Source organism: Dryobates pubescens, chromosome 6 (genome assembly GCF_014839835.1).
Source record: "Dryobates pubescens isolate bDryPub1 chromosome 6, bDryPub1.pri, whole genome shotgun sequence".
Lineage (NCBI taxonomy): Eukaryota > Metazoa > Chordata > Aves > Piciformes > Picidae > Dryobates > Dryobates pubescens.
Window position 1 is genome coordinate 30,460,120 of NC_071617.1, and position 23,780 is coordinate 30,483,899.

At 45.6% G+C, this 23,780-nt stretch overlaps 1 protein-coding gene across 1 annotated transcript; it reads left to right on the forward strand.

Moving 5' to 3' along the window:
• The first annotated feature begins 8,633 nt into the window (after nucleotides 1–8,633).
• On the forward strand, nucleotides 8,634–22,237 carry CCSAP (centriole, cilia and spindle associated protein). The gene is made up of 3 exons (XM_054162253.1): nucleotides 8,634–8,955; nucleotides 17,733–18,016; nucleotides 19,796–22,237. Exons 1-3 carry the CDS (start codon nucleotides 8,667–8,669, stop codon nucleotides 19,967–19,969), a joined length of 747 nt encoding a protein of 248 aa, XP_054018228.1. The 5' UTR covers nucleotides 8,634–8,666; the 3' UTR covers nucleotides 19,970–22,237.
• Nucleotides 22,238–23,780: the final 1,543 nt, after the last annotated feature.

Sequence of the window (23,780 nt, forward strand, 5' to 3'; positions counted from 1 at the left end):
GGGGGCTGCATTCACACCCGACTGCCCTGTTCTAAACAGGGAACTGCAGCATGACTGCCAGCACGTTTGTGGTGCCCTCCGCTGTGCTGCCGCGGTGGTGGCTGCCTTGACACGTAGTCAGCAGCTAATGAGTTTATATTTCTGAGCGAGGCAGGGACTCACTCTCTAGATGACTGAAATGTTTTCCTTCATTTTACTTTCTTTCTTTCTTTTTCTTTTTTTTGTCTGATTTGTTTTGTTTGTTTGTTTGTTTGTTTTTATGTGCTGGGGCAGGGAGCACTTGTTAGAAGAGTGCTGTCCTTTCTGTCACTTGTTCATGTTGGCCATGTGGGGTGGTGGTGCTTCTTTTGGAGTGGACATCCCAGCAGGTGCCTGGCACATGTGTTCCTCCAAGTGTCCATCATGTACACACTCTAGGATATAGCTGGGTCTGGATCTGGGTTCACCAGTGGCCTCAACTCACACATGACACACCTCTGACCTGACATCTTCCCCAGCCCCATCAGGGCTGCTGGGGTCAGCTCTGACAGTGATGCTGCCTCCCCACCAACAGTAAGGCAGGGGAGAGACGGTGAGTGCTGGGCACACAGTGGCCCCAGTGTGGGTAGGATCCAGCTCCAGCTGGCACTGCAGAGCATGGGGGTTCCCATCTACAGTTCCTGGGGCCAATGAGGCTGCTTAGGATGTAGATGGGATGAGGTGAGCAGTGTAGCACAGGAACGGGCACTTAGGTTTAGAAGAAGGAAAAACAAAGCAGAGCTGCTGCAGGTCCTGCCATTGAGGAGTGCAAAAAGATGGAGACTGATGTGGTGGAACTGGTTTGCACCCGTTGAGGCAAGTGCTATCAGTGTGGTAGCTAGAAGCAGGGAGCAAGGCAGGGTGCCTATGGCAGGGACTGCCAGCAGGTCTCCTCTGCGAAAGATGTTAACGGGAGCCACATGCTGCTTGAAAAAGGGCTTTCTATGCTGGCATCCAGCACGTCACACACAGCCCAGGCCACCACCTCATGCTGTGTGAAACCCAAGAAAGCCTGGATGATCTCCAAAGCACAGACAAAATTCCCATATCAAGCAAGCCTCATTCTAGCTCTGTTAAAGCCTAGGGAGGTTTGCCTCCGTGGGAGGACCTGGGTGATTTTATAAAGGGCTCCATTCCTCTCCCAGGAGCCCCCAGCCAGTCAGAGTGGCTGAGACCATATTAAGGATGCTGTTCCCCAACCCTGGACTATACACTCCCACTATTTTCCTCATAGGAAGGTTTCCTGAGAGTGCCCTCTACCCTGACTTAAAGAGGCAGTGAAGGTTGCAGCATCTGGTGTGACAGACAGGGAAGATGGGGACCGAGTGCTTATCCAAGTCAGTGCTTTTCTCAGGTGGGTAGAAGTGAGGACAAATCAAGCTGCCACCATGGAGGGGAAGAGGATCAATCAGCCTGGCCACAGTCTGCTCATGGTTTCCAAGCCTGCCTTTGCAGTACTGACCACCCTTTCCTGGTTTCATTCTCATACCTCTCTGCAATTTTGGAAGCAATTTAGAGGCTCAGCTCAGCAGGTGAGCCCTGGGCTCAGGGCTGAGCCCTCATGTGACTGGGCTTCATTTGGGACTGAATCTTGGGAAAGGTACAGCACTGCCCTGCCAAGAGGCTGGGACTCCTGCACACTGACAAGTACCACATGAGGGCAGGGAAATCACCTCTTGGGGAGCTTCCCACATAGCCTTCCTCCCTTCCCATGCCCTACTGAAGCATCCTTCTCCATGCTTCATCCTCATCTGGAGCCAGTAGGTCCTTTAGGGCTGCTTCTCTAAGTTGTCTGGGGAAGAGCTTTTAGTATGCAGGCTTTCCTGAACTGGTGCTGGAGGTGTTTCAGAAAAAAAGGTAGATGGATGATCTCAAAGTGTATGGTTGTTCCACTGAGGTCTGTAAATGGGATGGGGTTTATTCTGTGCTGAAGACCCAGCATTTCCAGGGGGCAGAATAATGAGATTAGATTACACAGATTTCACAAACTGACAGTGAACACAGCTGCCACTAATTTCTGATGTTTAAAATCAGATAAAGAAATATGCACTTGAGCTGTGCTTGTTCCTCAGGCCTCTCATTGCAAATTCTGTGAAGTTTTTTCAAGCATTAAATTATTTTCCACAATGCCTTTATTATTACCCATCAGGTTACTTCTTGTTAAGGTTCATTCTTGTTAAACTGAGGCCTATCACTGTGCAGACTGGTATTAGATTCAGGACCAACACTGGATCCCATGACAGGCAGGTGCCAGGTTTGTACATGGGGAATGGTGAGGGTTCCTAGGCGGGAAAGTCAGCCCAAAGCTGGGGGTAAGAGATAAACACCCTATTACTGCTGGCCTTAAGATCTGTTCCCTTGGTAGAACCCTTCTGACCTGTCAGCAGTGGTGTGCAACCTCCTGGAGTAGGAACCAGGAAGAAAAGAGAGAGGGGAAAAAAGGACTGACATCAGTAGAGACCTTGTTCTTTGCCCACCGTAACAGTTTTTAAGCTGGGAGCTGAGCTGCATCCACATTGCACAGTGAAGAGCCAGTCCTGCTGGTTGCCCCACACGGGACTCAGAGGTGCAGCAGCCAGAGGATACTGAGCAGTGGGAAATGCCTCTCACTGCACCTGGGGATACATCCCTAGCATACAGCCCAGAGAGCTCTATCTCTCTTTCCATCTCTTAGAAAGGTATATGGAAAGCATGGATCTTCAACAAGGCTCAGAGAAGCTGCTGCAGTTGCTGTAAACTATGTTGTTGTGGGTGGTTGGAGGCACAGCCATTCGAAACTGCAATGGTAAAAACCTTCAAGTTGGTCCAAGAAAAATGTAAGACTTCATAAGTAACAGGATTTGTGCTGCCAGAAGAGGGGTTGCTGGGCTTTCCTGTCAAGCTGCAGCCCATGCTAGCCATGACCAAATTTCCCAGAGCTCTGGATAACAGCATCGGGGAGTTCTGAGGGATTTTTGCATACCAGTAGCGAACCTGCCTCACAGAACCAGCTTGTCTGATCCTTCTCTCATGACAGTGTTACTCTGTGGGCAGCTGGTGCACTTCTAAAAGGGATAATAGCCCATGAAACCAAATAACCTGCATCTGCAGGATTAACCAGGCTTCTATTAACAGCACAATGACTTGATTTGTGAATTGATTTGGGACGGCTACACCTAGTATTTAGCAGAGTTTCACTGATCCAGGTGAAGGCAGAATTTCACAGGTCTGGGAAGCCTGTGTTTTTTTCCCCTGCCTGGCAAAATATTCTTGCTGGTTTGGATTTTATGCTGTTAAATGTTTAAAAAATATGATTCTCTATGAAAAACAGTTTGTTTCTTTTCCATTTTTTTTTTCTCTCTTCTCCAGACTCTACCCAATCAATAATTCAGCAGACAAATTTTAGATCACAACAGCTCCTGCTTTGGCTGGAGGCCAGTCTGTCCATCTGAAGGATGTGTTGACATGTAATTTTCCATTCCTACTGCATACAGACAATCCACTAACCTACACTATTGCCTGGAGCCACAGAGAGTCATAATGGCAAAAGACTGTGAGTCCAAACTGTCTGTAAACTTCCCATGCAATTACTGTGTCTTTCTGTGACCACACTCTGCAAAATAACTTTTGCACTCATTTTTCATTACCTGCTACTTTTTGCATAAAAATCATGTTAGCTCTCTGATGTTGACTTTACTGTGGTGGCTTCAGACAGAAATGAGACTGTTTCCCAGGCCAGGCTGCTCTCCTCATAGTGAGAAGCTTTAGTGCTCCCATTTGATGGACATAGTAGAGGAAATTGGGACCCCTGGGTTGTGGCACTGATTGCTCATCTCCCATGGAACTGACTTGAAACTCTCAACCTGGTTTGCTACCTCTAGGAGTTCAATAATGAAGGTTAAGAGGGTTAACTTAGATCCTCAGTGGAAAAATGATTTAAGGGGAAAAAAAATGTTCAGGATTTCAGTGTTATGGTTTGAATGATGCTTTGATTTTTTAAATTATTTTTTTAATGAAGGAAGACCCCAGCAAAATATGCAAATGAGGAAACTGTTGTGCTAGTATCAGCTAGTACAGTAGTCCCTCTTTCAGGCAGCATTTAATAATTGGCTTCTCTCAGTCCAGGGAAGTCTCTGCCATGAGGTATCAAAGCCAAAAATCATTAGGATGAAAAACATAATAATGTTTATACAACTACACTGAGAACATCCAGAGGTCCTGTGCTGAGAACAGGAAATAATTCTTGCCTGGCACATTAGAACCTCTTGGCTCTAGATGGAGGAGCTTTACCCAGGACAAGATGTCTCAGCATCCTCCTGCAGAACTGCTGAATGTGCTCCAAAGCTAGTTTTGGATGGTCACTGACCTGGAGAGACATTAGGCCTTGTTGCTTTTCAGTTCCTGCACTGTGAGCCTGAAGAATGTTCGTGGCAGGCTGCAGGGAGTGTCCCCAACAGCCACCACTTGCTGCTCCATGAGCCTTCAGAAATGTACAGTTTTCAACATCAACATGCTGAGTGTCTCTGTGTGCTTCTGTTGCAGGTCTTTTCACACAAATGGTCCCCAGATATTTTCCAAGCCTAGATGCTGCAAGTCCACCCAGCACTGTGGGACGTGTATGCAGACCATCAGGCCAGAGGGAGAAACAGGAGTGAGAAGGTAGAAGTGCAGCTTAGCTCATAGCACATAGGCAGCTGGGGGCTCATGATAGCAAGCAAAGGGATAAGAACTCTAAAACCAGTATGGTGCAATGGAGAGGATGGGTGGAGGCAGCTATCAACAATACTGTGTTATTCACAAAGTGCTGACATCTTGCAGGGTGGTATGAAGAGTAATGTTGATAACATACTGATGTTTTAGTTGTTGCTAAGTAGCACTTATCCTAAGTTTTTTCAGTTTCCCCTGTGCTGGCAGCAAGCAGGTGAACAAGAAGCTGAGAGGGAGCACAGCCATGACAGCTGACCTGAAGTAGCCAAAGGGATATTCCATACCACAGAACATCATGGCTAGTGTATAACTGAGGTGAGGCGGCTGGGAGGGCTGGATTGCTGCTTGGGCATTGGTCAGCAGGTGGTAAGCAATTGTGCTGTGCATTGCTTGTCTTTGCTTGGGTTTTATTTATCTATATTTACTTTTATTACAATTATTATTATATTTTATTATTGTTGTTATTCTTCTATTTTAGTTTAGAACAGTTATTAAATTGTTCTTACCTCAACTCAGGAGTTTTATGTTGTTTTCTGATTCTCCTACCCTTCCCACTGGCAGTGGGGAAGACTGAAGGAGCAGAAGCTTGGTGCTTAGCTGCTGGCTGGAGTTGAACTGTGACACTTCCTAAACAGGGGACAAAATTCTTTGGAGAGGAAAAGCCATAAACAATTACTGCTGTAAAATGATACCTCAGAACAACAGCAGCCTTTTCATAACCACAACTATGAAGTGAAAACTGTGCAGGTTGGCTCAAAATGACATTTTCTAGCAGGAAAGTAAATGCTGCAAATCCTAAACCTTGCCCATTTATATAAAATCCTCTGATGTCATCTGTTTGCAATGACTGAGCAGAGTATCAGCGTAAGAAAGTCCCCATTAACTGGGGAGTAATCTGCTCTCCTTTCTAGCCAGGGCTGCTACAGCAGCCTTCTCTAGTGCCAGCTTCGATTACAGGTGTTTTTATACCAATTGTCCCCTGTTATTTTCCAGGAATTGCCTTCCGTTAAAGCAGGTGGTGCTGAGGGCAGTGAAACCTGAGAGGCACCACTAAGGGCAACAGGAGAAGGCAGTGGGGACAACCCAGCTGCCACCAGAGCCTTCAGTAGGTATAACTCCTAAGGTAATCACCAGGACAGCACTGAGAGGGGGACAGTGGTTGCATCTGCCTAGTTTTCTTCCAGCAATGCATGCAGGCAAGGCTTCTGTATGTCTGCCTTGGACAGGGCACCATTATCAGTACAGTATTGCAAGAAGGCACACTCAGAAGGAGCTCCTGACTGTTTTTATAAGCTGTTGTGTGATGGTAAGCATGTCAGGGATGCTATTTCTGTGCCCATCTTCCTGGTAGCTCCACTGCCCATTTTCTGCTCCCTTGTAGCTCCATTGCTGCCTACCCTTGAGAGCAGCCAGCAGTGCCAAAGGGAGTTGGAGAAGCTCAAAGTGGAGCTTAATAGGTTTATGAAAGCAGTTGTACATACAGTCTGCCTCCATGCAGCACTAGGCCCTGGACAGCAGTGCAATTGGCCTCTCCTGACCGCATTTTCCTGAGCTGCAGAGCGGGTCCCTGGATCTCCCCAATATCCTGCTGTCAAGAGGCTGATGCTCTAACTGCAAGGGCTATGAGGGCTAGAGGGGAATATCCTAGCATTCCTGCAAAGTTCAGGCAACATTATGTCCCTCTCACAAGGCACCACAGTGTTGCAAAAACTCAGCTGGTCCATGTGAAAAACTGAGAGCTGTCTTTTGCTTGGTCTGAGCATTGATTAAACAAAGTCTGTTTGGTTACATTAGCGGAATCGATCTGCTGCACAGGCAGAGGTGCTGCATATAACCACCATCCCCTCACATTAAAGCCACCAGTGTTTTCTTACACTGACCAGTCAGTGTTTTCCATCCTGTGTATCGTGTCGGCTTGCACTTTTTCATCTGTCCCAGTTAGGGGAGGCACAAGGCGAGGCAAGGCGAAAAATACTGTTTGCTTCCTTATTGAGGGGAAAAAAAAAAAAAAAAAGGCCGTTTCCTCGAACTGTTTCTGCAAATCCGTCAGTGCCCCCGTGTGTTGGAGCGGCGGCTTGGAGAGCAACTGTGTCGAGAGACCTGCTGCCTGCGGTGGAGGGAAGGCAGGTTTGCAGTTACCTAAAATGTGGCGCTCGCAACTTGTCAGCCAGAGGGCTGGAGCTGAACAAGGGAGATCATGCTGTCTGCTCTCAGACGGGTGTTGTGAAGCCTCTGCACGTCTGCATTGTGGTGGCGATGGCACCGCAGCAACCCCCCCTCCCCAGGACAGTCATCTCCCGCAGGGGCAGGATTTGGGTGCGATGCCTTAAACATGGAGTGTGAGAGAGAAAAAGAAATATCCAGAAATCACTCAAGGGCTGTGGGGTGCAGCCGTTCAGTGAAGAATTGATGCAGGGCCACTCCAGCGTGGCCATGTCTCAGCATGGGTGCGTGAGAGGAGGGCAAAGGCTGGCTGCAGAGGCTGCCCTGCTTTATGTATTTACCGCCGAAGCAGCCCATTTCCCTAGCGACCACGGCTGCCTAACACAAGGCTGGATTAAGCGAATCCTATTCCAGTGTTTGCTGGAGATGGATTTTTAAAGCAGATTAGCACAAAATGGAGAGAGGTCCCTTTGCTGCAGAACCTTGCCTCTCCTCTGCAGGGCTCCTGCTGCTACCCATCTTCATTGTCTTGCAAAAACGGAGCTTAAATCAGCTACGACCCCTGTGTGGTGTTGAACAAAAAAGGAATTCTTGATGCAAATGCATCGATTCTGATATACTGCACAGACTCAGTGGTTTAAATGTCACCTAGGCAGGGCTGAGTTGTGCCACACTGCCTCTTCAGCAGGGAACTGGGACAGTTTCCCTCCTCAGTGAGTTCAGGGAAATACCCGGGTTCCATTACCCCTACAGTGAGTCTGGGGCTGCTGAAGGGTGCTTGTTTTAACAGGTGCTCTCAATCCTGCTGTTGCCCAGATATGGCTCCCCTTTGCAGGGGGAGAGGGGCGAGTTAGGGATGGGAAGGGGCTGGCTCTGGTGAAGGAGGGACAGGGAACCTTGGGTGCTGAGGTAGCCACCAGAACTCTGCTCTGGGTGAGCCCTGTGCCTAGCACTAGCTCCTGCTCCAAAAAGATAGGAGGGAGCTTTTTGCTGGTGCTGCAGTGCTTTGGTTTATTTTATTCCACTTAATTATCTTTCATTTTATTGAGACTCCTGTCCGGAGTACTGTATTGAGCTCTGGAACTCTTAGCACAATAGAGACGTAGACGTGCTTGATAAGGTCCAGAGGAGAGCCATGATCAGAGAGCTGGAACACTTCTCTTATGACGGAAGGCTTGAGAGTTGGTGGTGTTCAGCCTGGAAAAAGCTCCAGGGAGATGTTACAAAAGCCTTCCAGTACCTGAAGGGGGCCTACGGGGAAAACGGGGACATTTTCCTTAGCAGGGCCTGTTGCAATAAGACAAGGGATAACAGTTTTGAAGTAGAAGAGGGTAGATTTAGACTGGATATAAAGAACTCGAGAGAGGTGGTAGATCCCTTCATCCCTGGTAACACTCAAGGTCAGATTGGATATGATTTTGAGCAACCTGATCTAGTTGAAGATGTCCCTGCACACTGCAGGGGGTTTGGACTGTATGATCTTTAGAAATCTCTCCCGATCCAAACCATTCAGTGCCTCTATGAGCCTATCTCAGACCCTCTGAGTCGCGGGGGGCAGCTGGGTCGCTCTGCCCCCGCACCCCAACCCTCCCGCGCCAGCACGACAAGCCCCCGCGCGCCGTGACGCCAGCAAGATGGTGACGGGTGGGCAGGGGGCGGTGGTGGCGCCGCGCCGCCATTGGCGCGGGCCGGGCGGGGCGGGGCCGGGCGCAGCTGTTTGGATTTAAACGTTGCAGCGGGAGGGGGCGGGCTCGGCCGCCCGCGGCTCCAGGCGCTGACTCGCGGCTGCCGGCCCCGCCATGGTGGTGCCAGCGCGGCGCGTGAAGACGGAGTACATGAAACGGTTCAAGGAGCCCAAATGGGAATCGTGCAGCGCCTGCTACCTAGAGCTGCTGCGCTATCGCCTCAGCCGCCGCCTCCTGGAGCAGGCGCACCGGCCCTGGCTGTGGGACGGCTGGGAGCAGGACAGCGGTAGCGGCGGTGGCAGCAGCACCGCCGGGTCCCCCTCTCCACCGGTCGCCGGTAGCCCCGCAGCCGCGCAGGAAGAGGAAGCGACAGCGCCAAACGAGGCGGGACGGGCGAGTCCTGGTAGGTAGTGTGGGCAGTGCGTGTGGGGGTGTCACCGGTGAGCTCGGAGCTGTGGACTGCGGTTCGAGTCCCGGCTCCTCGAGCGGGCGGGCTGCGGGAGACGTCTAATATGGCTCCATCCGGGCGGCCCTGCTGCGGCGTGAGGTGCCGGGTCCGCGGCGGCGCCCGAGTGCTGTAGGGTGACCATGCGGGGGCATCTGGACGCCGCCTGGATTGGCTTGTCCACTGCTGGGGCAAGGGTGTCCACAGGGGCCCAGCCCGGGCGGTACTCGAGGTAGGAAGATGCAGGTTGTGGGCCCGTGTTGAGGGAAGCAAGCATCACGTTTCGTGTGACGGGGGGGAGTGCGAGGCTTCCCGCTCGGTGCCCTCCGAATAGGGCTCGTAGGAAGGCCAGACTATCGAGGGCTCGGAGGTGAAACCTCTTCATCTGGGCCCCGGTGACTTTCCGAAGTGCCCGCTCTTCCCGACTGAAGGCAATAACGTGCTGTTCTTCGGATCTTTGCTGGGCCCGCAGAGAAGCCGCAGCTGCGGCATTGGAGGTGGCTCTTTAAAGAGACGAGTGTTGGTAACTCTCAGCCTGAGTCAGAGCCACTTATGTAAACTGTTGCCATGGGAGCAGAGCATCTCTGCCATTATATAAGCTGGTTCTCTGGCAAAAAAAATGGTGGCAAGTTGAACTGTGTGCCAGTGCATACGTAATCTGTCTCAGCTGAATGCCTTGCTTATGATGCTGCCTGAGGTTTGGTCTTGGGTTTGCAGCAGAGTGCAGACAGCTGTGGGCCTAAGCAGGTGAAGATCTGATAGTTTGTTCTCTTCTAGCACATCTTGCCTTTTGAAGTCTCAAAAGTTAACTGTGTGGAGTGGGCAAACAAGAAATAATGCTGTCAAGCTTCTCAAGTTGGCTTTTTTTTTTTTTAATCCCATAGGTTATTGTCTCTTTTCTGTAATGAAGGAAGTTTCTCTGGTGGCCATTGATTGGTGGCTTACAATGTATGCTGGACTGGCTGTTTATCTGTTGTATTGTAGCAGAGAAAATCCTTGAGAATCGTTCAGCTAAGCCTTGTGCTGGGTTGATTTCTTTTTGTGGTTTTGTGTTTTGTTTTTATGTTTTCTCTCTGGGGTTAGATGTGCTTGTTTAGATTAGACAGGCTATTTAATCTGTTTCAAGGTCTTTGGGGGCCTGATTTTTACCAGAATTATCTGTATTCTGGTATTTGACTCTAAACTGCATTCGTTGTCCTTAAGAATACCGTGTTATACAAAAGCTTCAGTTAGCTATGCTATCATCCATTCAAGAGGCCTGTTGTTTCCAAGTGTGCTAGTGATGTGAGGTTTTGCAGTGAGCTGTAGTTCTTGGGGCAGTTCCTGTGGTACCCAGCCCCCATTTGGTGGCACATAGCTGTCAGGGTAGCACACTCCACCTCCCCAAAACTAGGCAGTGATGGAAGCCCTCCAGTTAATCAGTGTGTAACAAAATGGATCTAATCTTATTTTCCTCAAGCAGATATTAGGAATTTAGATTGGGGAATATATGTGGAAGAAGTATGTAGCATCCCAGTGAGAAGCACTACAGAATTGCAAAAGAACAGGGAATGGTTGCATGGGAGAAGGTGGTGTGTCCTGATGGGCATTCTAAAACTCTTGGCTTCTAGTGAGAGGAGGGTGGAAGCTGTTGAAGCTGCAATCAGAACTTAACAATTCCACCCTTTCTGATGCAGTTTGAACGTGTGCCAGTCTTGGAGCTGTGTGGGGACCAAAATTTCATTTGTCTGCTCATGGAGCCAGTAGAGTAGAGAAGGTAGCCTGCTACAATCTAAGTAAGACTGGCAATTGCAAGGCTAGAGGCTGCTGGCCAGGGCACTTTGCTCAGTCCTTGTTGTGACCTCCCTGACTCCTGTGGGGAGGCAATATGGTTGGAGTCACTTGGTACCCTGATTCTGGCTGGGTCAGTTTTGGCAGTGGATAAAAGCTTGATAGCTGTGGATGTGCTGCTCATGCTGGCATTTTCTGTGGTCAGCGATGGTGTAACTATCCAGTGCATGCATAGTTGTGTCCTGGCTTACTTTATCCCAGTGGCAAAGGGAGTGTGGTGCAACTGTAGCCTGACAATTTGTGGGTTTTGGGGGAATTGTTACTCTTCAGCTGATGCAACTTTGCTGTGAGTGCTATAAGGGCATACTTAATGTTCTGTTAGATCCATGCTATTTTATACTTATAATGGGAGAAAAAAAAATCTGCACCTAGCATGTGTTTCTTTGACAAGTGTCTTGGGTTAAATGCTCTTCTCAGTTCTGGTGGTGTTTAAGAGCTTTGCAAGTCCCTGTCAAAAGGACTGAAAACAAGTCTGGACTGAGTGGAAGTTTTTATACATTAGTGTACACACCAATATATTAAGTGACTCATTCAGTATTGGACAATTATAAGGATGTATTTTTCTTTTGCTTAGTGGCTGGCTAATTAAAATGTGTAGAGGAGATAACATAGAAACTACTACTCCATGAATCTTCCCTTATTCAACTGCTTTTTCTGGAAGAACTTAATTACACTGAAGTGCTGTGGGGGTAGCTGAGTGTGCTCATGTTGATGACATCTTTTGTCTTCTGAATCTGACATCCACCCACATGCTGCAGGATCCTGGCTGTTACCTGGCTACTGTTCTGTGGGGAACCTGAATTCTGGCTAAGTGGTATTGAATGTACTTGTGGCCAAGAATGTTTAGTGAGTGCTAATGTTGCTTAGTATCTGAGGTAAAGCCAACTTGTAATGGTGTGTGTGGCCACAGTTGTTTCTTTTCCTCTTTAAGATGAGCCTGTGTGTGACTGTAAAGCAGTTTGTAAATGCTTTTGGTATGCCTATTGAAAGCTTATGTATAAAGCTTTACTTTAAGGTGTGGTGGTGGTGTAGAGTACTACCAATGTGAACACCTGAGACAGAATGCAGGACAAATGTGGTTTGTCACTGTTTCTCACACCAGAGCTAGAACAGCATGATACTAAAGCACACTTGATGTCATCTTTAGGTCAGTTCTGTCTAGCACTTCACTTCTAACAACTGTTTGTGAAGCTGTTCTGTAGAGTGTGCCCAGGCATAAGTATACTTTAAACACAATCCAACAAATCTTGACCTAAATCAACTGGTCTAGCTGACACATCCTCAAGACTGTCAACAGAACCCAGTGGGCTGGTTAGTGAGCTCTTGGCAGGAGTACTTGGCAGCGGCATCGCTGTCAGACCTGTTGCTTGTGAAATGATACTGCTGCACGTGCGTGCAGGATGAAGGCTTATATCAATCCTTATTGCCATTTCGCCTGCAGCATTTTTGTGCAGAGGTCTTAAATGACAGCAGTGACAAGCTAGTGTCACAGCAGTTGCCACACAGTAGTTGGAAAATGACTGATATGAATTAGGGCAACTCAACAGAAGATCCAATTTCAAACTTGTTCCGTGATCCTGTCTGCCATGATGTTGCAGGTGTATTTTCTGGCCCAAGAACTCGGGAAGGAGTGGCTTGTGGTGGTGGCAGTCTGTTGAGGGGTTTGTAGTAGTATTGTGATTCAGAGTTGCTCCAGGTTTGTTTGTTGTTAGGGTTTTTTTTGGATGGAAACAAGCTTTGTTATCAAGCCAAGGTAGTCACTGCTTTCTGGACTTTGCTGCAGATTGTGAATCTAATTCTGAACTGCTGTGTTGTTGGTAGCTCCAATGCAACTTCATACAAGATCTGTCTTGAAGCACTGATGTTGCAATCTGTTTCAGCTGTAGTAACTACTGTCTACTCATCTGTAGTCTATATGGTGATAATATTGTTAATCCCTAGGACCTGTGATTCTAGTCAGGTTGCTGATACCTCTAGTAAGTCAGCAGAGCCCCATAGAGCATGCAGTTCTGTGAGAAGGAAAGCAGCTCCATTGGAGCTTTTCCTGCATGGGAGAGAAGCTCTTTTGCAAGATGGATAATGCAGCAAAGTGACTTCTGGGGTGGCGCTTTCAGCAGCCATATTGGATGGGCCTAGCAGCCTTGTTCTTCCTGCTAAGCACTTAATCCCCTCCTGTCCAGTTCACTCTCTTTAGCATCTATGATGCAGTTTTCCATGTTCCTAGCTTTTTCCCTTGCCTGCCTAATCCCTATCATGCTGCAGCCCATCAGTTCAGTTTCCTGCGTCTGCTGGAACTGGCACACTGCATGGGTAGGTGTTGCTGGTGGTTGGGTTCCCTTAGCAGCTGGGTCTGAATCCTTCCCTGCTATTAACTGCTGCTTTTCAGTGTTCCTGGTGGGGGGGAAAAAAAAAGATGGGGGGGGGAGGAGAATGTGTGTAACAAAGTCTCTTGGATATAAACTATAGTTTTAAGTAAAAGGCTTTAACTGTTAATTGGTGAAGGCACAACACAGGTATCTTTATGATCTGTTATGCACCATAGGAGTGAATCTATTGAAATAGCTGCAGCTGGTGCTCATAAGGTGCTATAGTGTGCTCTGGCATGCAACATTTACTGCAAGACTATGCACAGGACTCTGTGTGCCATTTACCCATATGCTTTTATTGCTATTTTGGGACAAGCTGGCTCAATCATTTCTGCACCAGCTGGAGCTACATCCTATTGAGCAGCATCCTCAGGCATGGCTGTTGCCTTGAAGTGATATCTTAAAGCTAGAGTATCCATGCAACTGCAGAGTCTCTATTTTCCTGTATTTTTAATCCTCTAAATGCTGCCTCTGCTACTCATGAACTCTGCTCCATTCTCCTTTATAGAGAAGAATGATGCCATTTTCTCTTGAATGGGGGATGGAACAGCTTCCCAGAATAAAAGCACTCCTCTCCTGTTTCAGAGTTGTCAGCAGTATGCTGCTCATCAGTGTTTTATTTTCTCCAAACAGTTCTTCTGATAATGGTCTTCCTTACATGGAAAGGGATAAGCCAGTCCTTTCTTAGGAGTGGGCTGTGTAGAGAGATGTGTGGATAGTATTTTGCAAGGGGATAGCTCTGTGCTGCCTGTTGTAGCTCTGATGGACAAGGTGCCTTGTCAGAGGTGTCCCAGAGCCCAGGACATTATGCAAAGCAAGTCTTCTATGGCATCGAGGTCGCTCTTGCCTTCTTTTTATTCAGCCTTGGCTGTGATGACTGAAACTCTGTGCACTTAGCCATATGTATTTAGATATCTGCAATTCATCTGGTCTTTTTTGTTCTATGTTGCTCCTTTGGCCTTGACTGCTCTTCTTGGTGGTTTTGTGGGAAGATTCAGCAGAATTCTTAACAAATACAGCTCTGAATATTCACCATTACTGGTTATTCTTGACCAAATACTCAGCAGTACTGCAGTATCCTCTGTGGCTGAATGCCACACCTGCATAGCTTGTCAGGCCTGTGTGTATAGGCTGGCCTGAACAGGGCCTAGCACCAGTGACTCTGTGCTAGTTGGCAGCAAGTAGAAAACATGCTGGCAAGACTAAGCTAGCAAGAGAGCATGAGGCTTGCCTTATGTGACAAATGTTTGTCTTTACCCTAAAAGTACCAAGTGAATGCAAGAGTAAATGGGTGCTTAACTGGATGCTCAACCAGTGTGCCAGGCAGGTAACTTCCATTTAATTCGAGCTACATGGATGCAGAAATCAAATTGAAGCAGTTTCAGAAGGAGCATGTACTTGTTCAACTAGCTGAGTCATTGCAGTTAACAAGAATGACTGGTGTTGTGTCACAAGACTGGCAAGCCCTTCTGTTTTTAGTGAAGACACTTAGGTGAAATTTCTTCTTTGTTTGTGGTCAGCCTCTCAATATGCAAGCAAGCCTTAAACTAGATGAAATCCTACACTAGCAGAGAAATTCCCTCTGTAGTACCATTGTATGGTGGTGGTGGCTGAAAGCTGAGACTTAGAACAGAGGCAGCTTGTAGTTGGTGCTTATCACAACCAGAAATAGATGGTAGGGCAGGAAACTTGCAAGTTCAGTATGTTTGTCAGCAGTTTGAATATATCACTGTCTATCAGAAGGCAGTAGCCAATGCACAAAGGTGGACTTGAAGGGAATCACTAGTGGGCTGCTGTGCTGTTAGGTTAATAAAGGGATTTAGTTGCTGTTGATACGGAAGTTGTGGTTGACCTATGTTGCAGACTTGAGATCATCATGTCTGCCTGTGCCCATGTGCTTAGGCATCATGTTCAATGTCTAACCCACTCCTCCAGCTTGTCCACACTAATACTAAAGATTTGCAGGACAGCAAAATAAAACAGGGTTCTGTGTATTTGCGTTTTCAACTAAATCATTTTTCACCAATGCACTGCAAACAGTGTATTTGCTTAGACTCACAGAATCGTTTAGGTTGCAAAAGAACCTTAAGATCGAGTCAAACCATATACCTAGCACAGCCAAGTCCACTACTAAACTGTGTCCCTAAGCACCACATTATACTACTTGGGTCTTTTAAATACCTCCAGGGGTGGTGACTCAGCCACTTCCTTGGGCAGCCTGTTCCAATGTTTGGCAACCCCCTTTCAACAAAGAAATTTTCCCCAATATCCAATCTAAACCTTCCCTGGCATGACTTGAGGCCATTTTCTCTTGCCCTGTCACTGGTTAGCTGGGAGAACAGACTGGTTGCCACCTTGCTGCAATCTCTTTTCAGGGAGTTGTAGAGAGTAATAAGGTCTGCCTTGAGTCTCCTTTTCTTCAGGCTAAGCAAACCCAGTTCCTTCAACTGTTCTTCATAAGACTTGTTCTTTAGACCCTTCACCAGCTCTGCCCTTCTCTGGATATGCTCCTGGACCTCAACGTCCTTCTTGTAGCGAGGGGCTCAAAACCTTACACAGTAGTTGAGTGCGAGTACAAGGCTAGTCCTGCTGCCCATACTGTTTCTTATGCAGGCTGGGATGCTGTTGGCTTTCTTGGCCATCTGACCACACTGGTTGCCATGCTGCTTATCTGGCTACTGACCAACACCCCAGCTCCTTTCTGCTAGGCAGCTTTCCAGCCACACTCCTAATCCTGGAGCATTGCATGGGATTGTTGTGATACAGGTGTGAGATCAAGTACTTGGCCTTGTTGAACCTCATGCAATTGCCCTTGGTCCACTGATCCAGCCACCCCAGATCCCTCTGTGGAGCCTTCTGATTCTTAAGCAGATGAATACTCCTGTCTAACTTGCTGTTGCCTGCAAACCTACTGATGTAGCCCTTGATCCCCTCATCCAGCTCATTGATAAAGATATTTTAGATGGATTCTTGTCACCGGGTCAAACAGAGAGGGACCTGGGGGTGCTGATTGACAGCTGCCTAAACATGAGCCAGCAGTGTGCCCAGGTGGCCAAGAAGGCCAGCGGCATCCTGGCCTGCATTAGGAATAGTGTGGCCAGCAGGAGCAGGGAGGTCATTGTGCCCCTGTACTCTGCATTGGTTAGGCCACACCTTGAGTACTGTGTCCAGTTCTGGGCCCCTCAGTTTAAGGACATCGAGACACTTGAATGTGTCCAGAGAAGGGCAACAAGGCTGGTGAGAGGCTTTGAGCAGAAGCCCTGTGAGGAGAGGCTGAGGGAGCTGGGATTGTTTAGCCTGGAGAAGAGGAGGCTCAGGGGAGACCTCATTGCTCTCTACAACTACCTGAAAGGTAATTGCAGTCAGGAAGGGGTTGGTCTCCTCTCTCTAGCAACCAGCATTAGAACAAGAGGACACAGTCTCAAGCTGTGCCAGGGGAAGTTTAGGCTCAAGGTGAGGAGAAAGTTCTTCACTGAGTGAGTCGTTCGTCATTGGAATGGGCTGCCCAGGGAGGTGGTGGAGTCGCCGTCCCTGGAGGTGTTCAACAGTGGCACTTGGTGCCATGGTCTAGTCATGAGGTCTGTGGTGACAGGTTGGACTCGATGATCCTTGGGGTCTCTTCCAACCTTGGTGATACTGTGATCTTATAGATTGCAAAGGCTCCTGCATACTTCTATAATGCAAGATTGGATCTTATAGGACAGTTTTCCCTGTGGTTTTATTTTTTAATGTCTTAGATGATGCTGATTCAGCCTTCAATGTTGATCTACAGTCTGCAAATTAACAATGATACAGTCCTTAAATTCTCCTTCACAAACTCTACTATACTTGCCCAGTGCTCAGAGAACAAATACTGGACTCTTAGGGAAGGTTTAAAAAGCATGTGGGTGAAATGAGCCTTGCCTATAGAGTGTGGTACTTTAAATATAAAACATACTTGACAGAACAGCTAGCAAGGGTGATGTCTATCACTTTCTAAGCCTTTGCTTACTACTCCCCTCTGCTCCATAAACAGAAAACCATAATGAAGATGTATGTACAGCCAGGGAGCTTGAAAATGGATCACTTTTCTTTCAGTGGAAGCTTACAATATGAGGGATTTATTATTGCATGTGCTTTTTATCAGACTTATCTCTGGCTGGCTGGCAGGATCTATGTGGCATTCAGCAGTCCATCTGTTTGCTGCCTGGATGATGGAAGGATGAAATAGCGAATACAGAAGATCACAGAAAACAGTATTTAAAATGCTGTCAGGAGCTATCTGGTATCTGTAGTCTTACTAGTTAAAGGCTTGTTTAGGGTATGTGAAAGCTGAAGTATAGAGGGATGGGCTTGGAAATATTGTAGTCACTGAAAAAGAATGAAGGTATATGAATGGTGTAGGAATGAAGTGCAGCTGTTGCTAAGGAAGTAATGATTTCTTCCATTTCTAAGCAGCACAGCTTCAATGATGTATTAAGAGCTGCTGTGCAAATCAGACATTAATATGTTGCCATTGGAAGCTTAAAGTACAACTTTCTATTTTGTTATTTTCTTTAGAAAAAGAAAAAGAAGATCAAGAAAAGCAACAGAGAGAAGAGCCAGAAAAAACTGTAGAACACAATCCTGCAAAGGAAGCAGACAAAACTAGCCGTACAGGACGACGTCCGAGTCGAAGTGCCTTGTCCAGTCGTAACGATCGAAGATCAGCCAAGAGTCCTCAAAAGACAGATGCACCAAAGGAGAATAAACATCCATTTGCTCTGTATGGGTGGGGAGAAAGACAGACAGATACTGGAAGCCAGAAAACACACAATGTCTGTGCTTCTGCTTCAGCAAACGAAGTAAGTGAAAGCTTCTGTTTTGTTAAAGGGTAGTGGTTTCTTAGTGCCTAGATAAGACATACCTAGTATCTAGGTAAAACTTCTCAGGGATGCCTTTGGGTGCATGAAGATTCCAGCAATAAACCTGGAGAAGTATGACATGTCCAAATCAAATAGCTCTCAACTGTTAATTAGTTTTGAATTTTCCAATGTTTGACTAATACTTGCAAGTTATAATTAAAGCTTGGCTATCTTGTTTCTGGCTGTTGCAGCACTACCAGCAAAACTGGCTGTTATAAATGTATTTCTGCATTCTGAACTTCATGAAAACAAGAGAAAAGCAGCAGGCAGTTAGCACCAGGCATCCCACAGCAGGCAGGTATATAAACCCTGGGGCAGCGCTTGTGCTGCGAGTGACTTATGTTGGGGCACTTTCTAGGAGTATGAGCCTCACTGAGAATGCTTGCTGCTAGAAAGGTTGTCTAGCAGCCTGTTCCAGTGAACTGCCAGCAGGGAACCTTTTGCTTACAGCAGAATGGTCTATCAGATGGTGGCTGGATTGCAGGATCGATGTAAATACTGGCAAAATAGCACCAAAATTTGATGTGGTTATGGAGAGCACTAGGATTCTGCTGTAGTGGGGACTGTTTCCTGACTAACCAAGAAGCACAACAGAGTGCTACAACAGATCAATTTCTTGGCTATGACTCTCCTAGCTTGTAAATCTATCATTAATGTATCCCTGTCAGTGTCTTGTCTCTCTTACTACTAATATAAAGTCTGAACCTATGACCCAAGATACCTGAGGATTAAGGTGGGTAAGGGTGTGTAAGGTAGAGCTCACTTTATAATGGGCTGTTTTGGAAGGGGTTTGAGGCATTGTCTTTTCTTTCCTGGACAGCTCAATCCTTTGAGGGAAATAAGGAAGGCTTTGCAGCTCTTGAAAGAAGCTGCCCTTCCTGATAAAGGATAGTGTTACTGGATCAATAAGCTTTGGTCAGTGGTGGGAATAGTTATGTTGAAGCTTAATGGAGGCTGATGCCTGACTTGAGCAGAGATATTTATTCTTTTGAAGACTTGTAATATTTCTTTTGCTAGAAACAGGTACAAATCCTCTAAAATTTGGTCCTGAGATTGGAGTGACAGAGTGACTGGGCAGAACAGTTCCAAACACTTCCCACTATGGAGTGCGTTGTCCATAAGGATGCTTCTAAGTGGGAACTGACTACTTACTGCCTGGCTAAGTCACTTCTCTTGAGTGTTTGAAAGGTGTTACTATTCCCTAATTCAGATAGGAGACAGAGTTTTAAATCTGGAGAGAGAAGCAAGCAAACAGAAGTTGTCTCTGAAGATTACCTTTTGTGCAAATATTTGTGTAAATATGATAAGTTATTAATGTATGCAGGTGTCTGCAGCTGGTCAAAATTCAATTCTTCAGTCTAGTAAGGAGTTTCTGGGGATTGGCTTTACTAATTTTTAAGGGATGCTTGAACATATTGGAGGATGTTTGAGTTTTAAATTATGGAAATAGCATTCTAAAGAATCAATCCCAAGAGTAAGACTGAAAAATGTGCAAGATTTTTGGAATTGAGTAGTGTGAAGTGGGAAGGGTAATGCAGAATAGAATCCGGGGAATTGCTGTAGAAAATTCCATGCTTCTGTTAGTGGTGCACATTGCAGAAGAAAATACGAGCTTGCAACAAACAAATTGGGACTGGGACAAATACAAACTGATCCTCAGTGTTCCTGGGGGAATTCCTAGGCTGCTTTCCTTCTGTAATACTAACTCTGGTCTTTTAGATTCACGAATCTGCTCTACGAGCAAAGAACAGGAGACAAGTGGACAAAAGGAAGCTTTCTCAGAGGCGAGTACGATCAGCAGAAGCAGAGAAAGCTTGGCAAATAAAGCCCTCCCCACCAGATAACCCTTGGATGACAGAGTATATGAGATGCTACTCAGCAAGAGCTCGGTGAATGTGGATTCCTTTGGGTATTGTCAAAAGTTAGGCATATCAGGACACTGGTGCAAGGAACCAAACCACTTATGCAAGGTTTTTATAGGGAGTTTCCAGCTATTAAAATATTTGTTACAGTATTTTTATCTTGGCTACCTACCTCACAGTGGGGTGTATTGTTGGAGCCATAACATTTGAAGAGGTTTTTAGATACAGCTACCCAAACTTTTAAGCAATTCTCCTTTTGGGAACTTTTGTAATGTTTTAGTTGACTCATTTTAGGGGTGGGAGTGGGGGAACTCTGGCATACTGGAAGTCAAAACACATTTTTGGTCTTGGTCCCAAATAATCTGTTGTCCCTTATTTTTAGAAGCCCAAGTCATGGGGAGTTAGTGTTGGGGAAAGACTTTTAAAGGTGTGATGGAGGTGCCTTTACATTTATAATACTATTTGATTTAATATTTCTACCAAAATAAGTCTATTTAGACAGGCAGCAGGAAAACCAGTGGGTCTGGCAAATGGCACCAATACATGTAGGTGCTTTAGGCAGGCAAATACTGTCTGTATGTACAAGCTTTGAAAAAGCCTTGTGTTGATGCTAACTTTTACTGGCTTCCAAGGTTGTTAGAATGAGCTACCAATTTTCAGAGCAAGAAACAGCTACAGGATTGTTTTGCTATTGCTGTGCCTGTTGTACCAAATAACTGATGCAGACAATCGTAATCCAGTAGCTGCTGCTCAGTAAGCAGTTGCTTGTTCTACCAGTATCAAGTTATACCATTGTATTAAGCTTGTGATCACATTCACTATATGCTTAACCACATAAATGCATTTATTGGAGAGGGCTGGCTCCTGTCTAGTGAAGTCTATTTTTAACACTTAGTATCTATTATGCTCAGTGGGGGTTGGAGTCCAATATGCATTCCATTTGGTGGCATTGTGCAAGTGCACTGTTAAAGATTTTTAAACTTGAAGATCATGTTGATAGAACTTGTAGATGAAGTCCTGGGTAGCTTTCTGCCTCTCAAAATTGGTGCAGAACTCCTTACTGCAGAGGGATGAGTGCTAGGGGGAAGGAGGTGAGGTGTACCCCTTAATAAACAAGAATATATAATGGAATTTGAACACTCATTTTGTAGGTCCTACTTCTACATAGTAAGACAGTCATTGTTTGTGAGATCCTCAGTGGGTATTTTTCCCTCAAGTTGCTGTAGATGTTTTCAGTTTGATAACTAAGCTTTAGGCAGATTATTGCTGTAGTTGTGAGCTTCAAGGTTTTGTTCGGATGTGTTGTGTATTAAGTTACATATATTGGTTATCTCAGTTTAATGTTTTGAAGCTTGCTTTACAGACTGGACATCTTCTCACAGGAAGCACACTTGCACTTCTGCAGCAGAAACCTGCACTAGTCTTAGCTTCATTCTACAATCTCAGTGTGTAAGCAGGACTCTAGAATTACTACTGCAACACAGAATTACATACTTAATGAAAAGTTCCATTGTGTTACTGAATGACAGTAATCATGCCAAGGGATCCAGCACTGCTGCCTCCTAGTGTTAATTACATCACATCAGTAGAGGTTTCATTACTCAGAGCTTTTTATCTTACTAGATGTCTCAGAATCCACAAAATTGTAATCTGATTTTTTTTACCTATCTTTTAAGCATAAAGATATAAAAATACAGGGAACTCTTCAGGCTACCTACTAGTGAACTTACAGGTTTTAAAGCTGGGAACGCAATGTATAATTAAGGATGTCTTTTACAGCGCAAAATTACTGTATGCTAACTCTTAAGGCTAGAATTTAATGCAGCTTTAGAACAGTGCCCAAAGCTGAGGTGGACTGTTCCAGAGGATGCCTTTACTACATATGAGATTCCTTTAATTTCCTTTTATGCTGTTTCAATTTGGAAATCCACCCTAGCTTTGAATAACAGTATCAAAGCACTAACTCAATAGTTTAACAGCCTTATTCAATAAAGTCTGCCTGTTCCTGTTGCCCACAGGCTTTGAAGGCTTTTATGTAACTACAGCAGATGGACTGTGACCTTAGTGCATTTTGTCACATTAAACAGTTTCCATGATTGTGCAGGGCAGGACTCACCTTGCCATGCTTTCAGACAGCTTCTCTTGCCACAGAGAGAGGAGCCTTAAGTACCCATTTTTGGATAAGTTGGATGCTGGTCTTTCCAATAACTTTAGGAGGCTTAAATGTACTTTGGAAACTGGGTAACAAAACATCTCCAACAGGCTTGTTCAGGTGTTCTGTGGAGGATGAGAATCTTCAGCATCAAAGCTGCTGTGTACTATGGAAATGATCTAATCAAGACCTGTTCACCACCGAAACAATGTGCTAGAATACAGTAGTGACACTAATCAGGTCATGTGAGTCACTGTCATGCTTTTTCAAATGGTCTTTAGCTACAAGTAATTCTGGGTGCTATGTTGGTCCTATCTTGGTTTAAGTAATACAGGGCCTGAGGTGGGGTAGATTATTCTGCTGATCAGGTAGCCTTCTTGCATTTGGGCAATACTTAACTGAAAAAAAGCTAGTAGGCTTGCTTAAATTATGTGAATTAGTATAACTCTGGTCACTGTGATATGTGTATGTAGTCTGGCAGATGCCAAGTATTTGAAGTCTGCAAAACTATTTTAGTGTTTTGATAACAAATGAAAAGCAAATTGACTCAGAAAGCAGCACTACTGCTCCATAGTCTTACAGGAGGTAGCTGTTTTGCATCAGATTGGACTCACTAAATCCCAGAAAGCCTAGTGAATGTCACTCTACATCCACATTATGGGTGTTCTGAACTGTCTTGCATGAACTCCTGAATTCAGCAAAGTGATGAACACTTCTCATTCCTGTTGTAGAAGTAAAACTTTTAAGAACACAGTAGATAGTCATCTGTCCAAAGTCTTTATTAAAATAAGCATTTTCTTTTTCCTGAAAGTACTTAGCTACATGAAAGGACCTTTTACAATGTGTAATGCTGCACTGTAACTATAGTGTTGTAAGGACTCGTGTTTACAATGTAGAATGTTGCAATGAACACTGTAAGAATGTCTGTGTAAAACAGTAGCATGCCTGTTCAGTCACTGCTGTCGCATATTTGCAACTTGGAATCTTTCACTGGAAGCTGAGACAGTCAAGGTGGTAGCTAAGCTCAGAGCCAAACTTAACCTGAGGGACAGACATGAATTTTTTGTAATTTTATCCAGACAGAAATTGCACATTTTACCTTTTTAACAAAGTGGTTTTGTTCTCATTTTTTTTAATTGAACAATTCAGTGCCACTGCACTATAAAGGCCTCTCTGGCTTTTACTGTGATAGGGACCAAAAGCTAGCAATGGGAGGGCCTTGTGTGGTAACCTAGATGTTCTAGTTTATTTTCCAACTTGCTTCCTGCACTCAGCAGCAAAGCCATAGATGGAGCCTGACTCAACACCTTGACTGTAGCCTCTAAAATCGGGTACAAGTGAATGGGAAGCTGCCTCAGCTGTTGTTAGCACTGAACTCACTTTAAAAAACAATAGGGAAATATCATCTAAGCTTGAAGCAATATGTGTTTTTTAAAAGTTTTTAAACAGTATGTTTTTAATGTTTCTCTATTGTCTATATTTAATAGTGTAGTGTCAACTTGTATATGTGAATAAAATGAGTGACACAAGATTCCTTGAGTACTTGTATTGTGTTTTTTGGGGGTGGTGGTTCAGATTTCCCACTACAGGCTATGTCCCACAGAGCAACAGGAGAAGTGGCAAGCTTCTGTAATGGATTGGTGGTTAGGTTAGTTATAAGTCCAGCTAAGAGCTGAGCTTGTCTCCTGCA

Bases quoted from the DNA above. Each gene is read 5' to 3' on its own strand.
- CCSAP (XM_054162253.1), top strand. From the start codon at position 8,667: ATGGTGGTGCCAGCGCGGCGCGTGAAGACGGAGTACATGAAACGGTTC. The intron at 8,956-17,732 runs GTAGGTAGTGTG...TATTTTCTTTAG, and splicing joins GGCGGGACGGGCGAGTCCTG to AAAAAGAAAAAGAAGATCAA. The intron at 18,017-19,795 runs GTAAGTGAAAGC...CTGGTCTTTTAG, and splicing joins CTTCTGCTTCAGCAAACGAA to ATTCACGAATCTGCTCTACG.